Genomic DNA, 21,105 nt, shown 5'->3' on the forward strand with positions numbered 1-21,105 from the left:
ATGTTAACTATAAGCCGTTTTATATCTCAAAATGGGTAACATTTCTAAAGTGGCAATAAATAATATTGCTAGCTGTTGACAGCTCGCAGCTGTTGTTATTGCACACAGATTTTGGAACACAAAATACCTTACAAAGAACGTTGAGGTTTTGTGTTCCTAGAAACTTACTTAACATTACATCACCAGTTTTCAATGTAAAATTTCTTTTATCTCCTGTAATTTATATGAATTTAAAGAAGAGTTTACTGAGAAATAGCAATAAAAACATAAGTAAAGGATCTTAAACAGGTTTTTGTGCAAAGAAATATTCCACGAATCCATTGAAACACAAAACCTCGACGCGATCGAATGTTCCATCTCTTTCTTGCATCGTGTGTCATATTTGATATTGGTCTCATTGTCAACACTTGATTTCTCATTATCACTGCGTAGTTTTTAATAAAAGTGTTCGCGTTAATGTGCAAATAGTTGTATTGTTGTAATTTGAAGTAGCCTTCTGCGCCAGTGTGTGTAAAGGCTTGGTAAAGGCGCTTCTGAAAAGATTTGAACTAAGTTCACGCGGTTAATATTAATTTTAATAATTTGTTTTTCCCGTCTCGTCAAAGAATCTGTGATATAAAATGAAGGCAATTATTTTCGTCTTGACTGCATTAGCCGCTTGTTCAGCAGTATTCTGCACACAATGTAAGTAATTTAATAATGTAATTAGTTATTTTAAGAGTGTGGGTAGTTACTAGTTAATAGTAAATACTTACTTCAGTATTACGATTCAAATTTGGATTCTCATCGAAACAAAAGAAAGGGTTACGATAAGCAGCAAATATTATTTTCGACAATTAAATTTTATCATTATGAGTACAAGTAATATTATGAAAGCATTATTTTATGGTTGAAATATGTAGGCACCTCTTGTTATCTATGTTGGTAGATACATTGACACAACCATTAGTTATATTCATATTAATTTATTTGTCATTATATAGTATGGTTCAAATTTGGTCTTACCATAGCTTGTAGTATCTCCTATATAGCCAATAGAAGGCAAACTGGGTCTTAGTCAAAATTATTTATTACAATATAAATTACTTAATTTTATATTTACACAAAATGATAATTTGATCAATTATAAAGAAGTGATTAAGTAAAGAAAAGACAAGAATAATCTAGAATGGAATATCAAAATCCTTTACTCTTTGTGGTCAAAAAATTAATCTACGGAATAAAATGAGTTTTGAAGTAGCCAACTGTGTTAGTATATTTTAAATCTTGAAAAGGGAAAATATCTTAATTGAATTAGGAATCTTATTGAAAATTTTCATGACCATTCAGAAGCAATTTGTTTGAGAGTGTTTTTGTTGCGCCCATTCTTCACAGGCCTGAGGCAGTCATTTTGGAATGGATGGTAGTTTTTGACTTTCAATAACTGATGTCACATCCTATTTTGAATAAAAATATTTGAATTTGAATATGCATTACAATGTTTTAATATGATCACAAGTCTAAAAATGGTAGCTATTAATTTCAACCTTCCGAGTTATCTACCTGTGGGAGGCTCCTTTGCACAGGATGCTGGCTAGATTACGGGATTTGATATTTAAAATACTCTTTTCAAATCCTTTCCCTATGCTTCTCCTGGGCATAAAAAGAATGGGGAAATCCCCAGCTCAAAGGTGTCATAAGAGGTGACTTAGGGCATTTACCAATGGTAGTGTTCTTTGCACAGGATGCCAGATAGATTATGAGTACCACAATTGCGCCTTTTTATGCAGTAATATGTCCACATTATTATTAATAAATAAATAAATAATAAATGGATGTTTCAATAGGCACATGCCATACAAGACTACATGAAAAGTATGAAGACTATATATATTATTAAAAGATTTTGCTTTAAAACGTAAAGATTTTTTATATTATAAATACTTTACTCTTACGGCCTTACAAATAAAATTGGCATAAAGTTATAACTAATCATAAACCAAGAATATGTAAAATGTTTATATATAAAAAGACATTTTGCTTATGAATGGTTTGTTCGGACGTATAACATTTCCCGCGTTTATTTGCAAGGCAGCTTGTCATTAGGAAAACTTCAGAATTATCATTGTATTGACAGTGTTGTCAAGGATAATGTAAACATTTTGCATTTTCTTTGTTTATCATCAGTTATAACTTTATACCAAGTTTATTTGTAAGGCTGTAAGACAACTTCTTCTTGTATCATATTAATTTATTATCTTGCTTAACTATTCCTCCTTAATCATGTATGTGCAAATTATTGCAATTGGTTACATCGGAGGTGGTTATGATTATGTTTATAGATTCCTATACATAGATAGTAACAGGTTAAGCCATAGGGCATAGACTTCTAAATACTAAAAATGTTATATGTAGATACTAATTTCTTGCACAACTATGACTTATATAGTATACTAGCTGCCCCGACAGACATTGTTCTATTTATAATTAAAAAAAACTCTTGCGGTAGGATTTCGTATATTCCGTTCTTAGCTAACCTCCACTTGGCGAAAGGAATATTCCTACCAAATTTCAAGTCTCTATGCCTTATGGTTGCAGAGATATTGTGATGAGTGACCATATACATGGCAATCTCTTATGTATATATAGATGCAACACTCTGGATATTGAGAGACTTTCCTGAATATACAGGATGTAATTGTTAAGTGTGACCAGGTGATTAGTCCGTAACTAAGTAACTGTTACCTAATCAATAAAATGTAATCAATAGCTTTAAAAAAGAGGAGAAGTATCCAAACTTTTGATATTAAACACTCCCATACATTTAGTATGAGATTAGTAGAAAGGCTTTGAATACATAATTTAGTAATACATTTTATTCAATTAAAAGATAGTATTATTTCTTTGTTAGGTTAATAAATAGTTTCCTTTAAAATCAGTACTAAGCTAAAATAATCTTTTAAAATAAGAAAACTAAAACCTTTTAATATTAAAATTTTGGATGCTGCTCATTTGATTTAAAAAAATAATAGTTTAAAAAAAACTATAATAATTAATATAAAATATAAAATTCAACTAAAAAATAGAAAATATATTTAAATTGAAAATAGTGTAAAAAAAACTATAATAATTAATATAAAATATAAAATTCAACTAAAAAATAGAAAATAAATTTAAATTGAAAATAGTGTAAAAAAACGTGGGGTGCTTTTTAAGATATTATTAAAATAATAATTCTTCTACATCCCACGCTTTTTTTATAATGAAATATATAATATTTTTTTACACTATTTTCAATTTAAATTTATTTTCTATTTTTTAGTTGAATTTTATGTAAACCGTGTTCAATAGTTTTTTTTTTAACTATTATTTAATTTTCATTTTCTAGTTAATTTTTTTAGATTGAATGAAGGGATTTTAATATTTGCGAATAAAAATATTTTAGTTATATTGAATAATCAATTAATTCAGCTAGCCCGAGATCCCCGAACTAGCTCTTATAATAGCTCATTTAAATCACGCATTAATAATTTATAATGGGCATATAAATTCACCGCCATCTATTCGCTTCTAAACGAATTAGATACTTTAATTTTGTGGAACTGTCTTGACATGTCGCGCGTTTCCTTTGTAGTTTACAATAAATTACTAGATGGCACTTATTAGTGATTTAAAAATTTAATAATTTAAAAATTATATAAATTCACAAAAATCATATTTTGCAATTGAAAAATTGAATAATTTTACCAAATTAGTGTAATGTCATCGGTCCTCGATAAATCTACAAAGTTTGAACGAAATCTAGCCGTTTAAAGTGGGTCAAAATCGCGCCCAAAGAAGTCGGTTACAAACATACAAATATACAAACATACAAGTGAAGCTAATATAAAGCGTGTTAAAAGTTATTGATGTTATTTTACTGATTAGGAAACATTCTTTCGATATCAGTTTAAAGTTTTTTTTTATATCTATAATAGTTACGGATTAATCGCCTGGTCACACTTAACGATTACATCCTATATATATAAGAATAATTTATTTAAATCGATCTTTTTACAAATGCATTGTCATTAAATTACATTAAGTTTAAAAATTTTACAAGCTTATATATAAGTATGACTAAATTATGATTGCTATTGAATCGCCACACTAGTCGGAGACTGTATCATGGGATCAAATAAAGGTATGATTAACAGTAAACTATTATCTTGGTAGTCATCATTGGCATTACTATTACAAATTTTGAAGACACTATATACAACTGTAAAATAATAATTAAATTAAAAAACTAAAAATATGTGGGTAGATAGCAAATTTATATTTATTACTTTTCATTCGCTTAACTTTCAGTACCAATAAATTTTTTGTTGTCCATACTCTCAAAATAGATCTCAACAGTGTTTTAATTATTATTATATATATTATATATTATAATTATTATTGATTGATTGATATTATATATATAATGCTCATTAGTATAAATTAAAAATTAGGATAATTTCTGATAATGACAATAACGATTTGGTACTAAAAAGTACCTACGTAGGAACATAGATCTTCTATATATCTTTATATATATAATTCTTGTGTGCGTGTCATGTCACTGAACTCCTCCTAGACGGCTGGACCGATTTTATTGAAACTTTCTGTGTGTCTTCAGGTGGATTCGAGAATAGCTTAGATTCACAATTGAACTACCTCTTGAACGGCTGGACCGATTTTGATGAGATTTTTGTGTGTTCCAGTGAATTTGAGATTGATGTGTGTCTTCGGGTGGATTCAAGAATGGTTTAGATTCCCAATTAAACTACCTCCTAAACGGCTGGACCGATTTTGATGACCTTTTGTTTGTTTCAGTGAATTTGAGATTGGTTTAGATTCTCAATTACGTCCATATAATATAATTCTCCTGCTCATGTGTATGTTAGTGAACTCCTCCTAACGGCTGGATAGATTTTTCAAATTTAAGACGTGTGTACAGGACAACGTCTGTTGGGTCCACTAGTATATATATATAAATGAATTGCTGTTCGTTAGTCTCGCTAAAACTCGAGAACGGCTGGACCGATTTGGCTAATTTTGGTCTTGAATTATTTGTGGAAGTCCAGAGAAGGTTTAAAAGGTGAATGATGAAATAAATATGAAAATTCTCGAAATTAAATAGAAACAACAATTTTGCTTTTCCTTCGATGTGTTCAGAAATCAAATTAAAAGAATTGTTTAAGATGAATATCTAATTAGAATTTATATCTTTCTAACATTCTCAGGAGGTAAAAAATAACCTTTATACAGAACAGCGTCTGTCGGGTCAGCTAGTAAATAATAAAAATATTAAAAAAGATGAAATTCCAAATTTCTACTGTTACATTGTGTAAATTCTAGAAGGTTAAATGTTGTTTATCATTATTATCCTAGCTTAGCACATCATAGATTCTTTATCTTAAAACTCAATGATAATATTTCGAGACTCAGAAATCTGACAAACATGAATCATTATCTTGAGAATTGACATGTATTTATCTGTACGTGACAAAGAGAACAGACAGATAAGTTTAAACAATTCCATTGTTGTTATAATTCCCGCTACTTTTTAAATTTAGAACAGATTATAACAAACCTTGACGGTAAAAAGGCAACGGCAAATACCTATGCAATATGATTGTTTATGATCTTTTAAGCATTGTTGTTATAATTCCCGCTACTTTTTAAATTTAGAACAGATTATAACAAACCTTCACGGTAAAAAGGCAACGGCAAATACCTATGCAATATGATTGTTTATGATCTTTTAAGCAAAGTCGGTTACAGTAACAATATAGTCGCATTGATTTTCTATCTCGCTCTATCTCCGTTGGAGTTGTTCTTCTCTTTATTCGTCTTAATATTAGTATATTATAGAGGTCCATCAATTATATTTTAATATCTGTTTTTCATGCTCCTTTCATATCGAAGGAGACGCCCCTTTACTGTACGGTTAAAACACATGTGGCACGCGCCCCGACGCCGTTACGCTGATAAAGCTATTTTGAGTCACTCATAGAGTATTCTATTCTTTCTAGTGGCTTCTGTGGAAGGGGCACCACAACTCGCCAATGTCACGTTTCAGTAGACCAACAAGCTTAGAGTGTGTCATTTAACTATTATTATTGTTTAATTTTTATGAATGAAATATGAATTTACAAGTGATTATAGTAATGACCGGTGCCCAGAATCAAAACAGATTTATTTTCTTATTATACCTGTATACATGCTGTTACCCCCTTATTCATAATAGTCTGCTAACTTAAAGCATTGCTAATTCTCACTCTGTCTTCTTCTATTGACCTAAGTCAGAATGAGAAAAAACACTCCTTAGCGGCTGTTTAAAGTTAGCGGACCATTATGAATAAGGGGGTAACCCCCTTATTATGGACAAACACTAATAATATTACTTATATAAAACATTTATTGTGTTAGTTATAACTTAATATTATTTTGTTTAATATATATATTTACAAAAGGAGTGAAAACGAAGGTGAGGAGGCATTTCATGGAGGTGGGGATTTCAGGAGGTATAAAATTGTACAACGAAGACTTCTTTAAAGAACAAATGGTCTGAATTTCCGCATACTGTACTAACTACCCCCTCGCCTGTCTGTCAAGGCAGTTGAAATTATAATTATAATAATAATAATAATAATAATATTGACACTGTTACACAAATTATCCTGTCCCAAACTAGGCATAGCCTGTACTATGGGTACAAGACAACGATATATTTAATACAATATACATACTTAAACATCCATGACTCGGAAACAAACATTCATATTCATCATATAAATGTGTGCACCTACCGGGATTCGAACCCGGGATCTTTAGCTCAGTAGGCAAGGTCACTAACCACTAGGCTATAGGGGTCGTCAAATTATAACAGTGGGTATGACTATTGCCCCTTTAGCCACCAAAATGGCGGCCAAGCTAACTAAAAAATGGTTCCTTCACATAAACTTAGAATATTTATACCTACGTCTACATATGACAGCTGTGTGAACATCGAAAAAAATTATGTTTAGAACTAACTCCTATTTAGAGCAATTAACACACACTAACACCAAGTGTCACACAAACTAATAAGACGTATTTTGTCATGCACACTAATCTAAGATTTCTGTTCTGTTTTTTATCGGTTGTCTAACACCAAGACACTATGTAAACCTATAAATTATCTAAGCACAAAAGTATTAAAAAGATGGTTCTTTCCCAAAAGTATTAAAAAACAGTGTTCGTTGAGGACATAATATCTTCTGCGATGTTCTGGAACTTTTCATGTACGAGGCCGACTTGCCCTTGACCGGTTTTCGTTGAATGTCTCCACAGAATCAATACAATCTGTCTGTCCTTTTAATCTATAACGCATGGATAGATTCATGGAATGTCAAAAATCGATGTCCTATGCGGGAAAAGAATTGGCGGGAAATAGGTAATATATTAAAAAGGTTTTATGGAAAGTTATCGTCTATTGCGTTTGTCACATACAGACATAATATTATTATCATTATCTATTCAACTCATTGTATTCACGTCAAAAATAGTCAGTCAACAATCCATTTCTATCAATACCAAAAATAAATAAAACATATGACAGAAGTCTTAGCACATTCTTACATACAATTACGTAAACTTAAAATGTTCTATTAAAAATAAATGCTCGGTCCATCAGGTCAAATTAAAATACAGAGATGGTTACAAACGCTCTCATAAGTAGACATTGAAGCTATTCTTAAAATAATCCACACCCCACTCTTTTTTTTACAATAAAATATATTTTTTTACACTATTTTCAATTTCAATTTATTTTCTATTTTTTAGTTGAATTTTATATAAAGCGTGCTTTTTAGTTTTTTTTTTTAACTATTATTTATTTTTCATTTTTTAGTTAAATTAGTGTATTGTCATCGGTCCTCGATAAATCTACAAAGTTTGAACGAAATCTAGCCGTTTAAAGTGGGTCAAAATCGCGTACAAAGAAGTCGGTTACAAACATACATACAAACATACAGGTGTAGCTAATATAAAGCGTATAATGATAGGTTTGCTTTCAATGATATACAGACACACATCAGACAAATTAACACACACACACACCAGTGGGAGGCTCCTTTACACAGGATGCCGGCTAGATTATGGGTACCACTACGGCGCATATTTCCGCCGTGAAGCAGTAATGTGTAAGCATTAATGTGTTTCGGTCTGAAGGCTGGTGAAATTAAAGGTAGTGAAATTACTGGGAAAATGAGACTTAAAATATTATGTCTCAAGAAGACGAGCGTAATTGTAGTGCCGTTCGGATTTTTTTTTTTTCGAAACCGGAGATAGATTGAATATTGGGAACGGCCGTGAATCGTGTCGGTTCGGAAACTGTCGCCAGATGATTCGCGAGGTTTTTGAACGGAAGCCATCGAACGATCGAGACAAGACGCTTTATTACGAGTTATTTAGAAGGTCATAGCCACTGATGGATAAATAATAAGAATTGTTTCTTGATAAATAATAAATAGAAGCGGTATTTCAATGTTAATATTATAAATCTGAATGTGTTTTGTTTGTTTCAACACGGTAATACTTACCAGTGGGAGGCTCCTTTGCACAGGATGCTGGCTAGATTATGGGTATCACAGCGCCTATTTCAGTGAAGCAGTAAACATGTTTTATAAACACTATGTTTCGGTCTGAAGGGAGAAATTACTGGGCAAATGAGACTTAGCATCTTGTCTCAACGTGACGAACGCAATTGTATTGCCCCTCAGAATTTTTGTGTTTTTCAAGAATCGACTAGATAATAATTTTATTTCATTTATGGCCGTTTTCAATAACGTATCTCTACTTACGGATTGCTACATTGCTGTCACCGTTTAATGTCAAGATATTATTTATGTATAGTGATAGATTTATTCAAACAAAACAAATCTTATAACTATATTTACAATACTATGACTACATAAAATTAAAACTATCATTACGTGATAGTTAGCCTGATCCGTTATCCATAGTTATGTCCAATATAGTTATAGTCCAATGCTTTATGTCGATAGGTTATTGAAATGTAAGTAAGCGTAAAAGGATAGATTTGCGTACCTCTTGTAAATTTATTGAAGTAGTAGTTATTTTGCGGAAATCCGTAATTATACAAATGATTTGAGTTTTCTTTAGTGTTAATTCCGCCAATATTTGTCTTTAAACAATTCGACACGTGTTTCGCCTCTACACGAGGCATCCTCAGGACGCGTTGTCTCGCCAAAATCTGGCACGAGACTGCAACGTGTCGAATTGTTTAAAGACAAATATTGACGGAATTAACACTAAAGAAAACTCAAATCATTTGTATACCTCTAGTAAGTTAAACTAAGGATAGATAGGTTATTGAAAACGGCCGTTAGTCAATAAAAGTATTCTTATTTAAAGCGGGCACCAACTAATTACAACTATATTGGTTCACTTATAACTTTGTTATCTCGTAACTATTAACCTTAATGTGTTCTGATATCGCAACAATAACAGTGTGTTTGTAATTATGTTCCACTAACAATCAATACATTACTTTTCATGGCATTTGTGAAATTTAATTAAGTAATGTGTAAGCATTATTGTGTTTCCCTCTGAAGGGCGCCGTAGCTAGTGAAATTACTGGGCAAATGAAACTCAACATCTCTCATCATGTCTCAAGGTGACGAGCACTATTGTAGTGCTGCTTTTAGAGTTTTTGAAGAATCCTGAGTGGCACTGCATTGTAATTGGCAGTGCGTATCATCTACTATTAGCTGAAGTCCTGCTCGTCTCGTCCCTTATTGTCATAAAAAAGGATGTGGACACAGAGGTGATCCATTCACCCGTTTGCGCTTTTCCATAAAATATGTATTTCATCTATACTGATCCATCATATTCCAACAGGCAACGTGAACCCGGTAAACATCCCCAAGCAATGGATCACCATGTCCCGCGGCTGCAGGGAGAGTGTTCGCAAGCAGGTGCAGACTGAGATAGCTGCTTCCGTGCAGTATCTGGCCATGGGGGCACACTTCTCTAGAGACGCCGTAAGTTTTTTTTTATATGGAAAAGGAGAACAAACGAGCGTGCGGGTCACCTGATGTTAAGTGATCACCGCCGCCCACATTCTTCTGCAATACCAGAGGTATCACAGGAAAGTTTCCAGCATTTATTGGAATTTGTACGCGCTTTTTTGTTGAAGCTACCCATCTTGGACACCGCACAAGGAAGCTCATTTTACAATTTGGTTGTACGTGTAAGAAAGTTTCTTAAAAACACTGTGGAGGACCGCCACACATTCAGATGGTGGGGATGATATCCTAATTTATAGCGTGTCGTGCGAAGGTGGAACTCGGCCGCATGAATTAAGTGAAACAGCTCTTCGGAATACTCCCCGTGCTAAATGCGGTGGGAGATACACAAATAGTCGCCTCTTACGATACCCTTGGGGCTGGGATTTCCCTATTCTCTTCATGCCCCGGGGAAGCACACGACACACATTTGATGGTTGATATAAAATATTATAAATAACGTGTGCAGTTGTTAAGAAGCCATGAGGTACTAAATGTATTGTTCCATTTAAGATAAACCGGCCAGGCTTCGCGAACCTGTTCTTCGAAGCCAGCAAGGAGGAACGCCAGCACGCCATGAAGCTGATCGAATACCTGCTGATGAGGGGAGAGCTGACCACCAACGTATCCTCACTCATCACAATCAGGGTGAGTATTTCACTAGCCACAGATCAAAATATTACATACCCTATTCTATAATCTAGATCATAGGTTCTCAACGTGGGCGATAACGCCCCCTTGTGGGGGTTTGAGACTTTCGGGGGGGCAGTAGAAGACCCAGAGAAAATTAGGGGGTATTGAGAAGGCGCAGATGGGGCGTGGGTAGATTAAAAAATATAGTCTAAAAAGGCAAAAATATACACGAACATACTCTAGAAAAAAACATATTCTCAAAGTGGGCGGTGAGCAAAATAAGTTTGACAAACTATGATCTAGATGATTTAATTTACTTAAATTTGTAACCAAAATTTATGAACGATTCGAGACTAGAACCCGTGCCGCTTTGGATTCACAACATTCAAACTCGTCTAAAATCTAACAAGCTACTGGAGACAATTAGTGCTAGAAATACATTTGGTGAAAGATCCATTAATTAAATATATTGTTCCGAGGCTATAAAATAATCTAAATCTTATTGATAGCATTGCAGAGGTAAATTTGAAACAGAAATTAAAAATATATTTTTTAAACAACACCTGTAGGTGGCTTGTAAAGCTGAACACGGAACCGGTTCCATTGTTTGCTCGGCGGATTAGTGTGTTCGTTTGCAAACAAGAATTGAATTCATTTTAATAATACGTCTTATGTTCGTGATTTTCTTTCTGTTGCTTAGATTTTGTTATTGTTATTAATAAATTTTTTGTTGTAATGTTGCAATGTAGAACGTACGGCACTCCACACAAACCCAAGTGGATTATGGGTGCTATTGTATTTTATTATCCGTTATGTTCCTTAAAATAAAAAAATATAAAGCTAAATTAGCTGCGACACGTCGTCCGCGTGGTCAATCTTTTTCGATATACCAACCCTAGCGCTCCGCTCGGACGTAATGTCTTGTATGTAATATTGTCTTGTATTGAACCGGAGCCTAAAACGAACCTAACCCAAAAGAAAGTTGTCTATGTTTGGTTCATTGTGGTTTTTCACTACAGTTAAATTTGTTCTTTCTGTGTTTAAAGCCACCAGGACGCACGAGCTGGACTAGCGGGCAGGAGGCTCTCGAAGATGCGCTGAAACTAGAGGCGTCCGTGACTCGCGACATCAGAACCGTCATCGTGAACTGCGAGAACGACCGCAACACGGAAATCGGCAAGGACAGCAACGACTATCATGTAAGTTTCAAGGATTTTGTTGACTTTGACAAAGGTATTTATTTAAACGCTTTTTGTATTTAACTCATGTTTATTACGAAATTAATCATAGCAATTAAATCTGTAAATTCTTTTGACATAAGACAACATTTTGCTTACAAACAATTCGTTCAGAAAACATCAGCGACGTACCTTGCTCGACATAGTCTGTGAAAAATACAATTTAAAAAGGGTAGGACCTAATGTGCTGCCCTAGGGCACGCCGAAATATATTGGTCTCAGGTCACTTGGTTCATCACCAACTTAACACATCGGCTTCTATCCGTCATATAACTGGTAAACCATTACAGTTTAATTCCCTGAAACCCGTATGCTTCCGGCTTTCGCAGTAGGATAGGAATTGAAACTTTGTCAAAGGCTTTCGATAAGTCTGGAAATACTTGGACACAGCTTCTTATACCTTCGTCTAAATGGGTGGCAACAATTTCTGTGAGAAGAGTCACTGCATCTTCTGTTGACTTGCCCCTTCTAGATCTAAACTGCCGATTCAATATAAGAAGAGAGTGAATCTTGCAACGTAATATCTAATCTACTCGCTGTAGGGTTAAATAATAGACCATAATGTTATTAATGTATTTTTCAGCTTGTTGACTACTTGACTGGTGAATTCCTTGAAGAGCAATACAAGGGTCAACGCGACCTGGCAGGCAAGGCTACCACCCTCAAGAAAATGATGGACCGTCACTCCGCCCTCGGAGAGTTCATCTTCGACAAGAAACTCCTTGGCATCGACATATAAATACATGATGTTGCCAGTTCCTTAATATTTCCTAGATTTAGTAATACTCAACTTAGAAGTCACGATGTCAGATGACTGACGGAACAAAATTTCAAATTACCAGTTTTTCGCCTAATGTGAACCATAAATAATAGAATTTTCCATAAACATAGTATTTTCAGCCATTTTTTTAACTGAAGTCTGGTTCTTTTGCATATAAGGATATTATAATAATTCATATATTTTCATAGTATTTGCCTAATATCTATTTTTTGGTTTATTTGTATATAGAGTAGAGGTTTGAGTACAAATTTAATCTCCACTATATAAGATTTTCTTTGTAATTAAAGTAGTAATTATATCCAATATAGCATTTTCGTGTTGCCATCTTATATGTCAATTAAGTAAAAATGAATAAATTATAATCCTGAAATTGTTTTTATTTCACTTAACAGAGACTAAGCACCTAACAAGTTACTTATTTTGGAAATTTTTATTTATTTTTATATAGGTAATGATCCCGAATGGAAGATACTTTAAAAATACTTCCTAAATGATACCGAAACCTTTGAAAACCCAACCCTACACCAAGATAATTAATAAATTTATTTGATAGGCAATATTTTTTTTTTAAAGGCAAGCTAATTTTATTTTCACCCAAACGTCAAAATGCATAATACCACGCGCATCACGTTGGCGTCTGGCATTCCACAACCGCGCGTTTTGTAATAAATTTCTTGCCTCGCACTGCCACGTTGTGGAATCAATTACCGGCTGCTGTTTCCCCAAATCGATACGACTTAGGGACCTTAAAGAAATGAGCATACTCCCACCTTAAAGGCCGGCAACGCATCTCTGTATATCGTTAGGAATTGATGTAAGATTTTGACTAATTTTAATGCCTAATAGCAGGTTGTTTAATACCTCTTTCATTAACGTACAATAAACAACTAGACTCACGATCACGCTCAAAATTTTCTGAAGCAAGACTCTGCCTACGCTTCTAGCGTAGGCAGAGTTTTAGGGAGTTTTCATTCAGTTCTGTTTCGACCTCGCTTTGAATACAACGCCACGCAATGACTTAGTTTTCAGTGAAAACTGACCAAATAAATGTATATCTAAACTTAAAAAGGATGGAGTGTCGTACTTCATATGAGTGCCCAGAGTAGTTATTTTATGAAATTATATTTCATGGGTTCAGCCAGCCACTCTAATCTTCTAACTTGACGTTCTTAATTAATTTGCTAAATAATTATATTTCAATTGCTAAAACAAAATGTTCTTGCCCCGTGTTCGCGTCCGTCTCTCGCGTACCGTAGTGGTACTGCTTTTATTAGGCGTTTAGTTTTTTATTGTACGTCAATGATCTCGTCACTTTCTTTCCATGACTCAGGCACTTGTCCAAATAATATTTGGCAAATAGCCTCTACTATATGGCTGGAAGGAGGCCATCTTGTAACTAATCAAAACCTTGGGATTACTTACATTTTTAGCATGTTAGATTGATTTTGTTTTTCTTACGTAATTTTTCAGTCCCTTTAGAAAATACAATATCAAAAGATAGTTTAATCATTATCATAACTCTAGATTCCAAATTACAATATTATAGGATATTGAAGGATTGGCGAACAGACTTAGTTCTGCAGCATACGCGGTTAAAAAAATTAGACAATTAACTGACATAGATACGGCGCGACTAGTATACTTTAGTTATTTCCATAGTATTATGTCCTATGGTATATTGCTATGGGGCAACGCTGCTGATATTAATACAATATTTGTGCTGCAGAAGAGGGCTATTCGCGCTATTTATAACCTAGGTCCTAGAGAATCATTGAGAGCAAAATTCAAAGAAATTAACATCTTGACTGTTGCTTCTCAATATATTCTTGATAATGTAATGTATGTTCATAGGCACATAAGTGAATTTGCCAGAAACTGTCATAACCATAATGTTAACACCAGGAACAGACATAAACTGATGATGCCTACTACTCGGCTTAGTCGAGTTAGTAAGTCTTTTGTGGGGCGATGTATATGCTTTTACAACAAGATCCCAGAAAATGTTCAAAACAAAGGTGTTACGTTACGTTACGTTACTCAAAAGAATTGTTAAAAAACGTTTGTGTGGTAAAGGTTACTATAACATAAATGACTTTCTTAATGATACCACAGATTGGGAATGGAGCGACCGCCCTCAGGCTATTATATAATAAGTTTAATTGTACAATGTTACTTTGTAAATGTTACTTTAATTGTAAAACATATTTTTGATGAAAAAAAAGCCCGCTGAGTTTGTTGCGCCCATTCTTCTCAGGCCTGAGGCATTCACTTTGGAATGGGTGGTAGCTTTTTTTTGACTTTCAATAAGTGATTTCACATCCTATTTTGAATAAAAATATTTGAATTTGAATTTAAGAATATTACTGGCACATGAAGTGTTGAGGTGCAAAAAAGTATATTCCTAATTCCAATTTAAGACTGACTTTACGAAAATTCCATTTAATTGCGTATCGTGGCGGGAATCGATGATAGTTCGTATAAACTCTAAATAATTTTTAGATAAAGTCGGATTGTCCTATTTCCTTGATATTTTTAAGTTTTGATAACATTATTTAGCGGCCTCTTAAATGGTTGATAGAACCATAACTTAGCAAAGGAGGATGGCTAGAATGGACCCAGATAATAAAAAAATTAAGGAAGCATCGTACAAGTAAAAGTTTATATTAATTATAAACATAAGTTTATAAGATGTTTAAATAAAAATAATTGAGGCGCTAAGGTGTGGGAGTCAAAAGAAATTAATTATTATAATTATTAAAAAATCAGTCATCTTGCACCAACGGACCGCTTTGCATTACATTTTTGCATTTACATGTAGGTACATTATTTTGACATGACAGCCCTTGTCATAATTTATTTGGATGTTTCGACTTCCGCCACCATCTTATTATCGATACCACCAACTCAAATCAGTAGTATTTCACAATAAGGTTATTATCGTTTTTTGATATTAAAATGAGTAGGTAACTTCTTTAAAAGTATCGTTACTTGCGTGAAAAAAGAATGAATTGGGAATCCTCAATTATTAGCAATTTTTACTAATAACCTTAGATATCCCACTGCTGGCCAACCTTCCATATATTATATATATTATCTTTTACACAGAACAGATCTTTTAGCAGACAGTAATTAGGCATAGACATAAGATACGAATTATCGTTCAATAATTTTAGGTTATATTTTACTTTTAGGTACCTAAGTACTTATATCTTTTTTCTCCCACTTTTTTAGACTTACTTACAATTATCTTTTTTCTTAGTTTTGTTACGTTCTACAATTATTAATAAGTTTCCATGATGTACGCCACTTCTTTCAAAAGACATGCATACTCGCCATCCTCCTTTATAGGGCTTGATTAAGCCCTTCCTCAAGCAGCATGTTATGTGTCCCAGAGGCTATAAATAATAATAATAAAATTATCTTGCCCCTTACCATCGGGCAAGTCAGTTTTGCGCAAGCTAGTTTTTATAGTGAATTCTAAGACTGCCAAATTGTAAATAGATGACTTATCTACCATTAATAAATTAGAGTAATTTAACGCTGTTTATTTGTGATTTCCCTTAGCCATCTTACCCCCTTTTACTCCATAGATGTTGTTTCGGGAATGGCAGATAGCTCACCGACATTATTTGTCCATACTCCATAACAATAAGCACATGATCCGAGTATACCTGTAACACTTCTCAGGTATGGTGACATATGTCACATGTCAAGGTAAAAATAAAAATTCCAAATTCACTTAAATTATTTAATCAGGTATATCTCAATATGAATATTATATACAAAAAAAACTTATTACAACACAAGTAATAAACCATTCAATAACTATTCTCTCATAATTATTGAAGTGAAAAAAATTATTTAGCCGCGTTGGGCTCTTTTTGGTAGAGGAAAATCTTATGGGTTCGCGTCACGGACATGCTCACGCACGCGATAAATAAATAATAAAAAAAAATATATATAGACACTTTTTGGATGGGTGAAAGGTCGTGAGTTCAGCACTTAGGTATAGCAGTATATCTGTAGCTATACAGCTGACCTATTGTGCAACATTAGTGTGTGCTTATAAGTGAAATTGAATGGATTTAGTGAAAAGTTCAATGTACATATACTGTGCATTGTTGAAATAGTGTTTTTATTTGATTAATATATTATTGAAAATAAGTTTTAAATATAAATTGAAATTAATAAATTCAATGGTTTATTACGTATTTACTAAAGTTTTTCTTCTATTGGCAGTCTACAAAACTGCCAATTGTTTTTTTATCACACTAAGGTACCTAGATAGAGTAGATTAGGAAAACGCAAAGCAACAAAATGACTAGGTATGCAAATGGCTATACTAACTACCATATTATAATATCATAATATACTTAATTATATAGGTATACTAGCTGACCCAGCAAACGTTGTATTGCCTATATTAAAATCGCGATACAAGAGTAACTGTTGACCGTAGATGGGTGAAAATTTGAAATTGGCGTGGACCACCCCTAACATTTAGTGGGATGAAAAATAGATGTCCGATTCTCAAACCTACCGATCGGTCAAGCCGTTTCGAAGGAGTTTAACTACAAACACCGCGATATGAGAATTTTATATGTTAGATATAAAATTCTAGTAGAAACTATTTAGCTATGAAATGGCTCCACATTTGATGGTTTCACGCTCACCCTTCGTGTAATTACTACTAATATTTACATTTTACTATTAATATTATTTAAGTTTTCTCAGTAAGTGATTTGTTAATAAACTCTTATGAGATATAAAGATCTTTAAACCATTATACTAGCGGCACGCTATGATGGCCGTTTTGACGTTTGTACACTCTTGAAGTTTCGTATTAATTAATAATTACATTGAAGGAGCAAATTACTGTTCTTTATTGTCAATTGTCAATTTTAGAGAATAAATTGACATTTCACATTACTACTATAATATGTCAAAACGGCCATCATAGCGTGCCGCTAGTATAGTCACGAATTTTGTCCAATGTACATCGTTAAAGTTGACAAAGCGTTGTGAAGCCCTGTCCGCATATAACGAACAAAAACAAACGAAAGTTTTTCCTTCTCTTTCACTGCTCGCGTCACACATAGGTACTCTTTCTCATAGCTTTTGTCGCCGAATTTGTTATAAGTGCACCCGGCTTAACTTAGATACATCTTTAGCTGATAGTTCATATGTGCAGCTATAAATCGTGGCCAATATATTGACGGCCAGGTGTAAAACCGGCATAAATCCATAAATTACTTAACTATACATACAAAATATTATATTATATATTTCATTATTCTTACTGTGATTAGTGACTAGATCAGTTTGATTATATTTTAACTGCATATTATTTTATAATAATTAAAATTAAGTACTTATAATTAACACTTTTCAATCAGACGTCGAAAGTCCATTCCGAATTTTCAAGAATGTAAATACTTACGTCTAAAAATTAATTTAATTGTGTTATAAGAGCAATTTCACTCCATGGTCCATTACTCTATGTAGTGTTTGTCACCTGGCAGCCATCTTGTACTTAGGGCTGCCAACTCTTTGTGGGTCGATAATATTAGTTTTAAAATTGTTACGTTAAGTAGGTACTTAGTAGTAATATTTTTTTATTACATACGTCATAGCTATTCATCTTGCCAGTTCCATAAAAAAAAAGTTGTTATTAAGTACAGAAAATATATTGAGAAAAGAAACGATATTATTATTTTTTAAATATTCGTGATATCTGCATTACTAAGAACTTGTTGCGATCTTTCAACTGTAGTAGTGTCTAGTACCACCGCTATTATTAACACTGTTATGCTATTAAATAAAAGAATATTCAACTTTACATTAATGGCTTTTGTGGAAGAGACAGGAATATAGTAGTCTCACCTGCTATATATTTTTTCAGAAAAAAAGTAGTCGGGCCTCTAATACAATGGGATACTATATTATATTATAACACTAGAAATAAGGGATTGCTTGTAACTAATTCTAGTAGGCTTCATAGGATACATAATAGCTTTAAGGGTAAATGTATACACTTCTATAATGAAGTCCCAGCCACTGTTCAGGCATTATCTATAAATAAATTTAAATGTTTTATAAAAAAAATGGCTAAGTCGTAAATCCTATTACTCCACTGCTGAATATCTAAATGATCGGACAGCCTGAGACTAGATTGTGATTATTTAATAGCGATAGAAATGACTGTACGACATAGTATATTTTTATTGAAAAGAGCGCAAAAAAAGAATGCTGGGAGAGTTTCTTGCGCCGCTTCTTCTCTCTCAGAGCGCCATTTGTTTCCGAAGCGGTAGTATTATCTAGTAGTTATTAGAAATGACATCAAAAAGAATTCTAAAGGAATCAATTTTGAGAAAATAAATGCCTTTTTATGCGTTTTTATGTTGGCAACCCTCACTCAGCTTGTAATGTATACTTTCAGTTGTCAGCTTTCAATATACTGGCATAAATCGTAATCAGTGTGTTCGACGAAACAGCTGTACAATAAAGCCTTTTCGTCCTGTTTTATTTAAACTAAGTACATCAATATATTGATCTACATTTGTTAATTGAATTATGATTAATTGAATTTATGTTTAAATATAAAGAGCTATATGTGAATTTGATTTAATTTATAGGCGTAGATCATCTAAACGTCTACATAGACTATGACAGCTGTGAAAACGTCGAAAAATATAGGCTTTAGAACTAACCTCTATTTAGAGCAATACAGGCACACTAACACAAAGTGCCATACAAATCGCGAGTGTAAGATGTAGGTTGTCACGCGCACTAAACAAATATTCCTGACCTGTTTTTACCTACCTACGATGCCTACGTCTTACACTCGCGACACTTTGTGTAGTGTGCATAGAGCTGCTATCTTTCTCGACGTCTCGCACAGTCTACAAATTTAAATTCAAATATTTTTATTCAAAATAGGATTCAAAATCACTTATATATTATAATACGTCAAAAACTACCACCCATTCAAAAGAGACCCCCTCAGAGCTGAGAAGAATGGGTGCAAGTAAAAAAAAACCCGCTGAGTGTCAGCGGGTTTTTTTTTAATATAAAAATATGAATTACAATGTGAGAATACATACATACTAATTAATTAATTATTAATAGCTTAGCAGACTTTCGTGATATTATCAATATCTGAAGTAAATACATCTTTATTTACAAATTAGTAATATATTACAACTCGTCACCCCGTGGTTAAATTTCGACAATTCATATATTTTTTTTAAATGTTAATATTTAATATGTATAGAATATTTAAAAGTATATCGCTTTAATGTATGTATAGTCTGTAGGTACCGTCTCTAAATTCATACATAAATCATTATAAATGGTATATGCAGAGTCAGCAGTACAATTTATTGGGAATAATTATTATAACATAAAACAAATAACTTTGATAAGTGATATCCCTCACTACTGGGATTAATTATAAAAATTAAATTTGTATCATTTATCCCAGTAAGTATAAGTTAATAATTTTGAATAACATTTTACTGACAGTATATGACATAAATAATATGTCTGTGGACATTCTGGAAATTTAGGAAATTGGAAATTCTGCTTTAAACTCTTCACACTGATTTTCTAGATGTTAACAATAAGTGATGGAGGGTAGTGGCAAGGAGAATCATCTCATATTAGGGAAATGTTTAAAAAGTTTCCAGCTTATGCGGTAAATAACAGTTCAAAAACCTACCACAATGGCGCTGGTGTAGGCACAGGGTATGGTATGAAGTATGGTAAATGTGGCAATTGTAAACGAAATGAAGTATGCCGAGTTAAAAAAATTAAACTATGGTCGACTAAAGTAGTTAATTATTGAAAATTTAAATTTTACGTTGTACAAAACAATGTAGTTAATATAACCTTAAAGAATTATTATAGGGAAACGTGCTTGTTTAGTATTATTTTATATTTGGCGCTTCTTTTAAGGTTTACCCTGATGCTACTGTAGCGCCACTCTAATTTAATGCATTTTGGGTATGTTCCGATATACAGTGCTATCACTGTAGAAAAATTCTTTCCGTAATGGACTACCAGTATACTGCCGCAGTACCCTAGGGAAATATACGTCATAATCGTCGCCATATTCTACTGTGATCACTTGCGTTTTAGAGCCAGAGATAAGGTACTCGCAGTACTTTGATCACGTGAGCAGTCAAAGCCACTCGAGTACCTAACGTTTAATAAACAATACTTACAGTTTAATCCCAAATATGTTTAATTTGACGGTACTCCAACAATATATTTTTTTTAATGAACTAGAAAACTTTAATACACTCATTTGAATTCTGCGTGAAAAAATGCGGCTGACACTTTACGGGATTGCGTTCCGTTTCAAATAGTATAACTA

The 21,105-nt window shown here is 33.0% G+C and overlaps 1 protein-coding gene across 1 annotated transcript; it reads left to right on the plus strand.

Annotated features, from left to right (window-relative positions):
• The first annotated feature begins 221 nt into the window (after positions 1–221).
• Positions 222–13,098, plus strand: LOC126973281 (ferritin subunit). Its single transcript, XM_050820495.1, has 5 exons — positions 222–684; positions 9,910–10,052; positions 10,590–10,724; positions 11,756–11,908; positions 12,531–13,098. Exons 1-5 carry the CDS (start codon positions 621–623, stop codon positions 12,684–12,686), a joined length of 651 nt encoding a protein of 216 aa, XP_050676452.1. The 5' UTR covers positions 222–620; the 3' UTR covers positions 12,687–13,098.
• The last annotated feature ends 8,007 nt before the right edge of the window (positions 13,099–21,105 follow it).

The sequence above is a fragment of the Leptidea sinapis genome, chromosome 29 (assembly GCF_905404315.1).
Source record: "Leptidea sinapis chromosome 29, ilLepSina1.1, whole genome shotgun sequence".
NCBI lineage: Eukaryota > Metazoa > Arthropoda > Insecta > Lepidoptera > Pieridae > Leptidea > Leptidea sinapis.

Coding starts and splice junctions, on each gene's coding strand:
- LOC126973281 (XM_050820495.1), top strand. CDS start 621: ATGAAGGCAATTATTTTCGTCTTGACTGCATTAGCCGCTTGTTCAGCA. Junction 10,053..10,589: donor CACACTTCTCTAGAGACGCC/GTAAGTTTTTTT, acceptor GTTCCATTTAAG/ATAAACCGGCCAGGCTTCGC. Junction 10,725..11,755: donor CCTCACTCATCACAATCAGG/GTGAGTATTTCA, acceptor CTGTGTTTAAAG/CCACCAGGACGCACGAGCTG.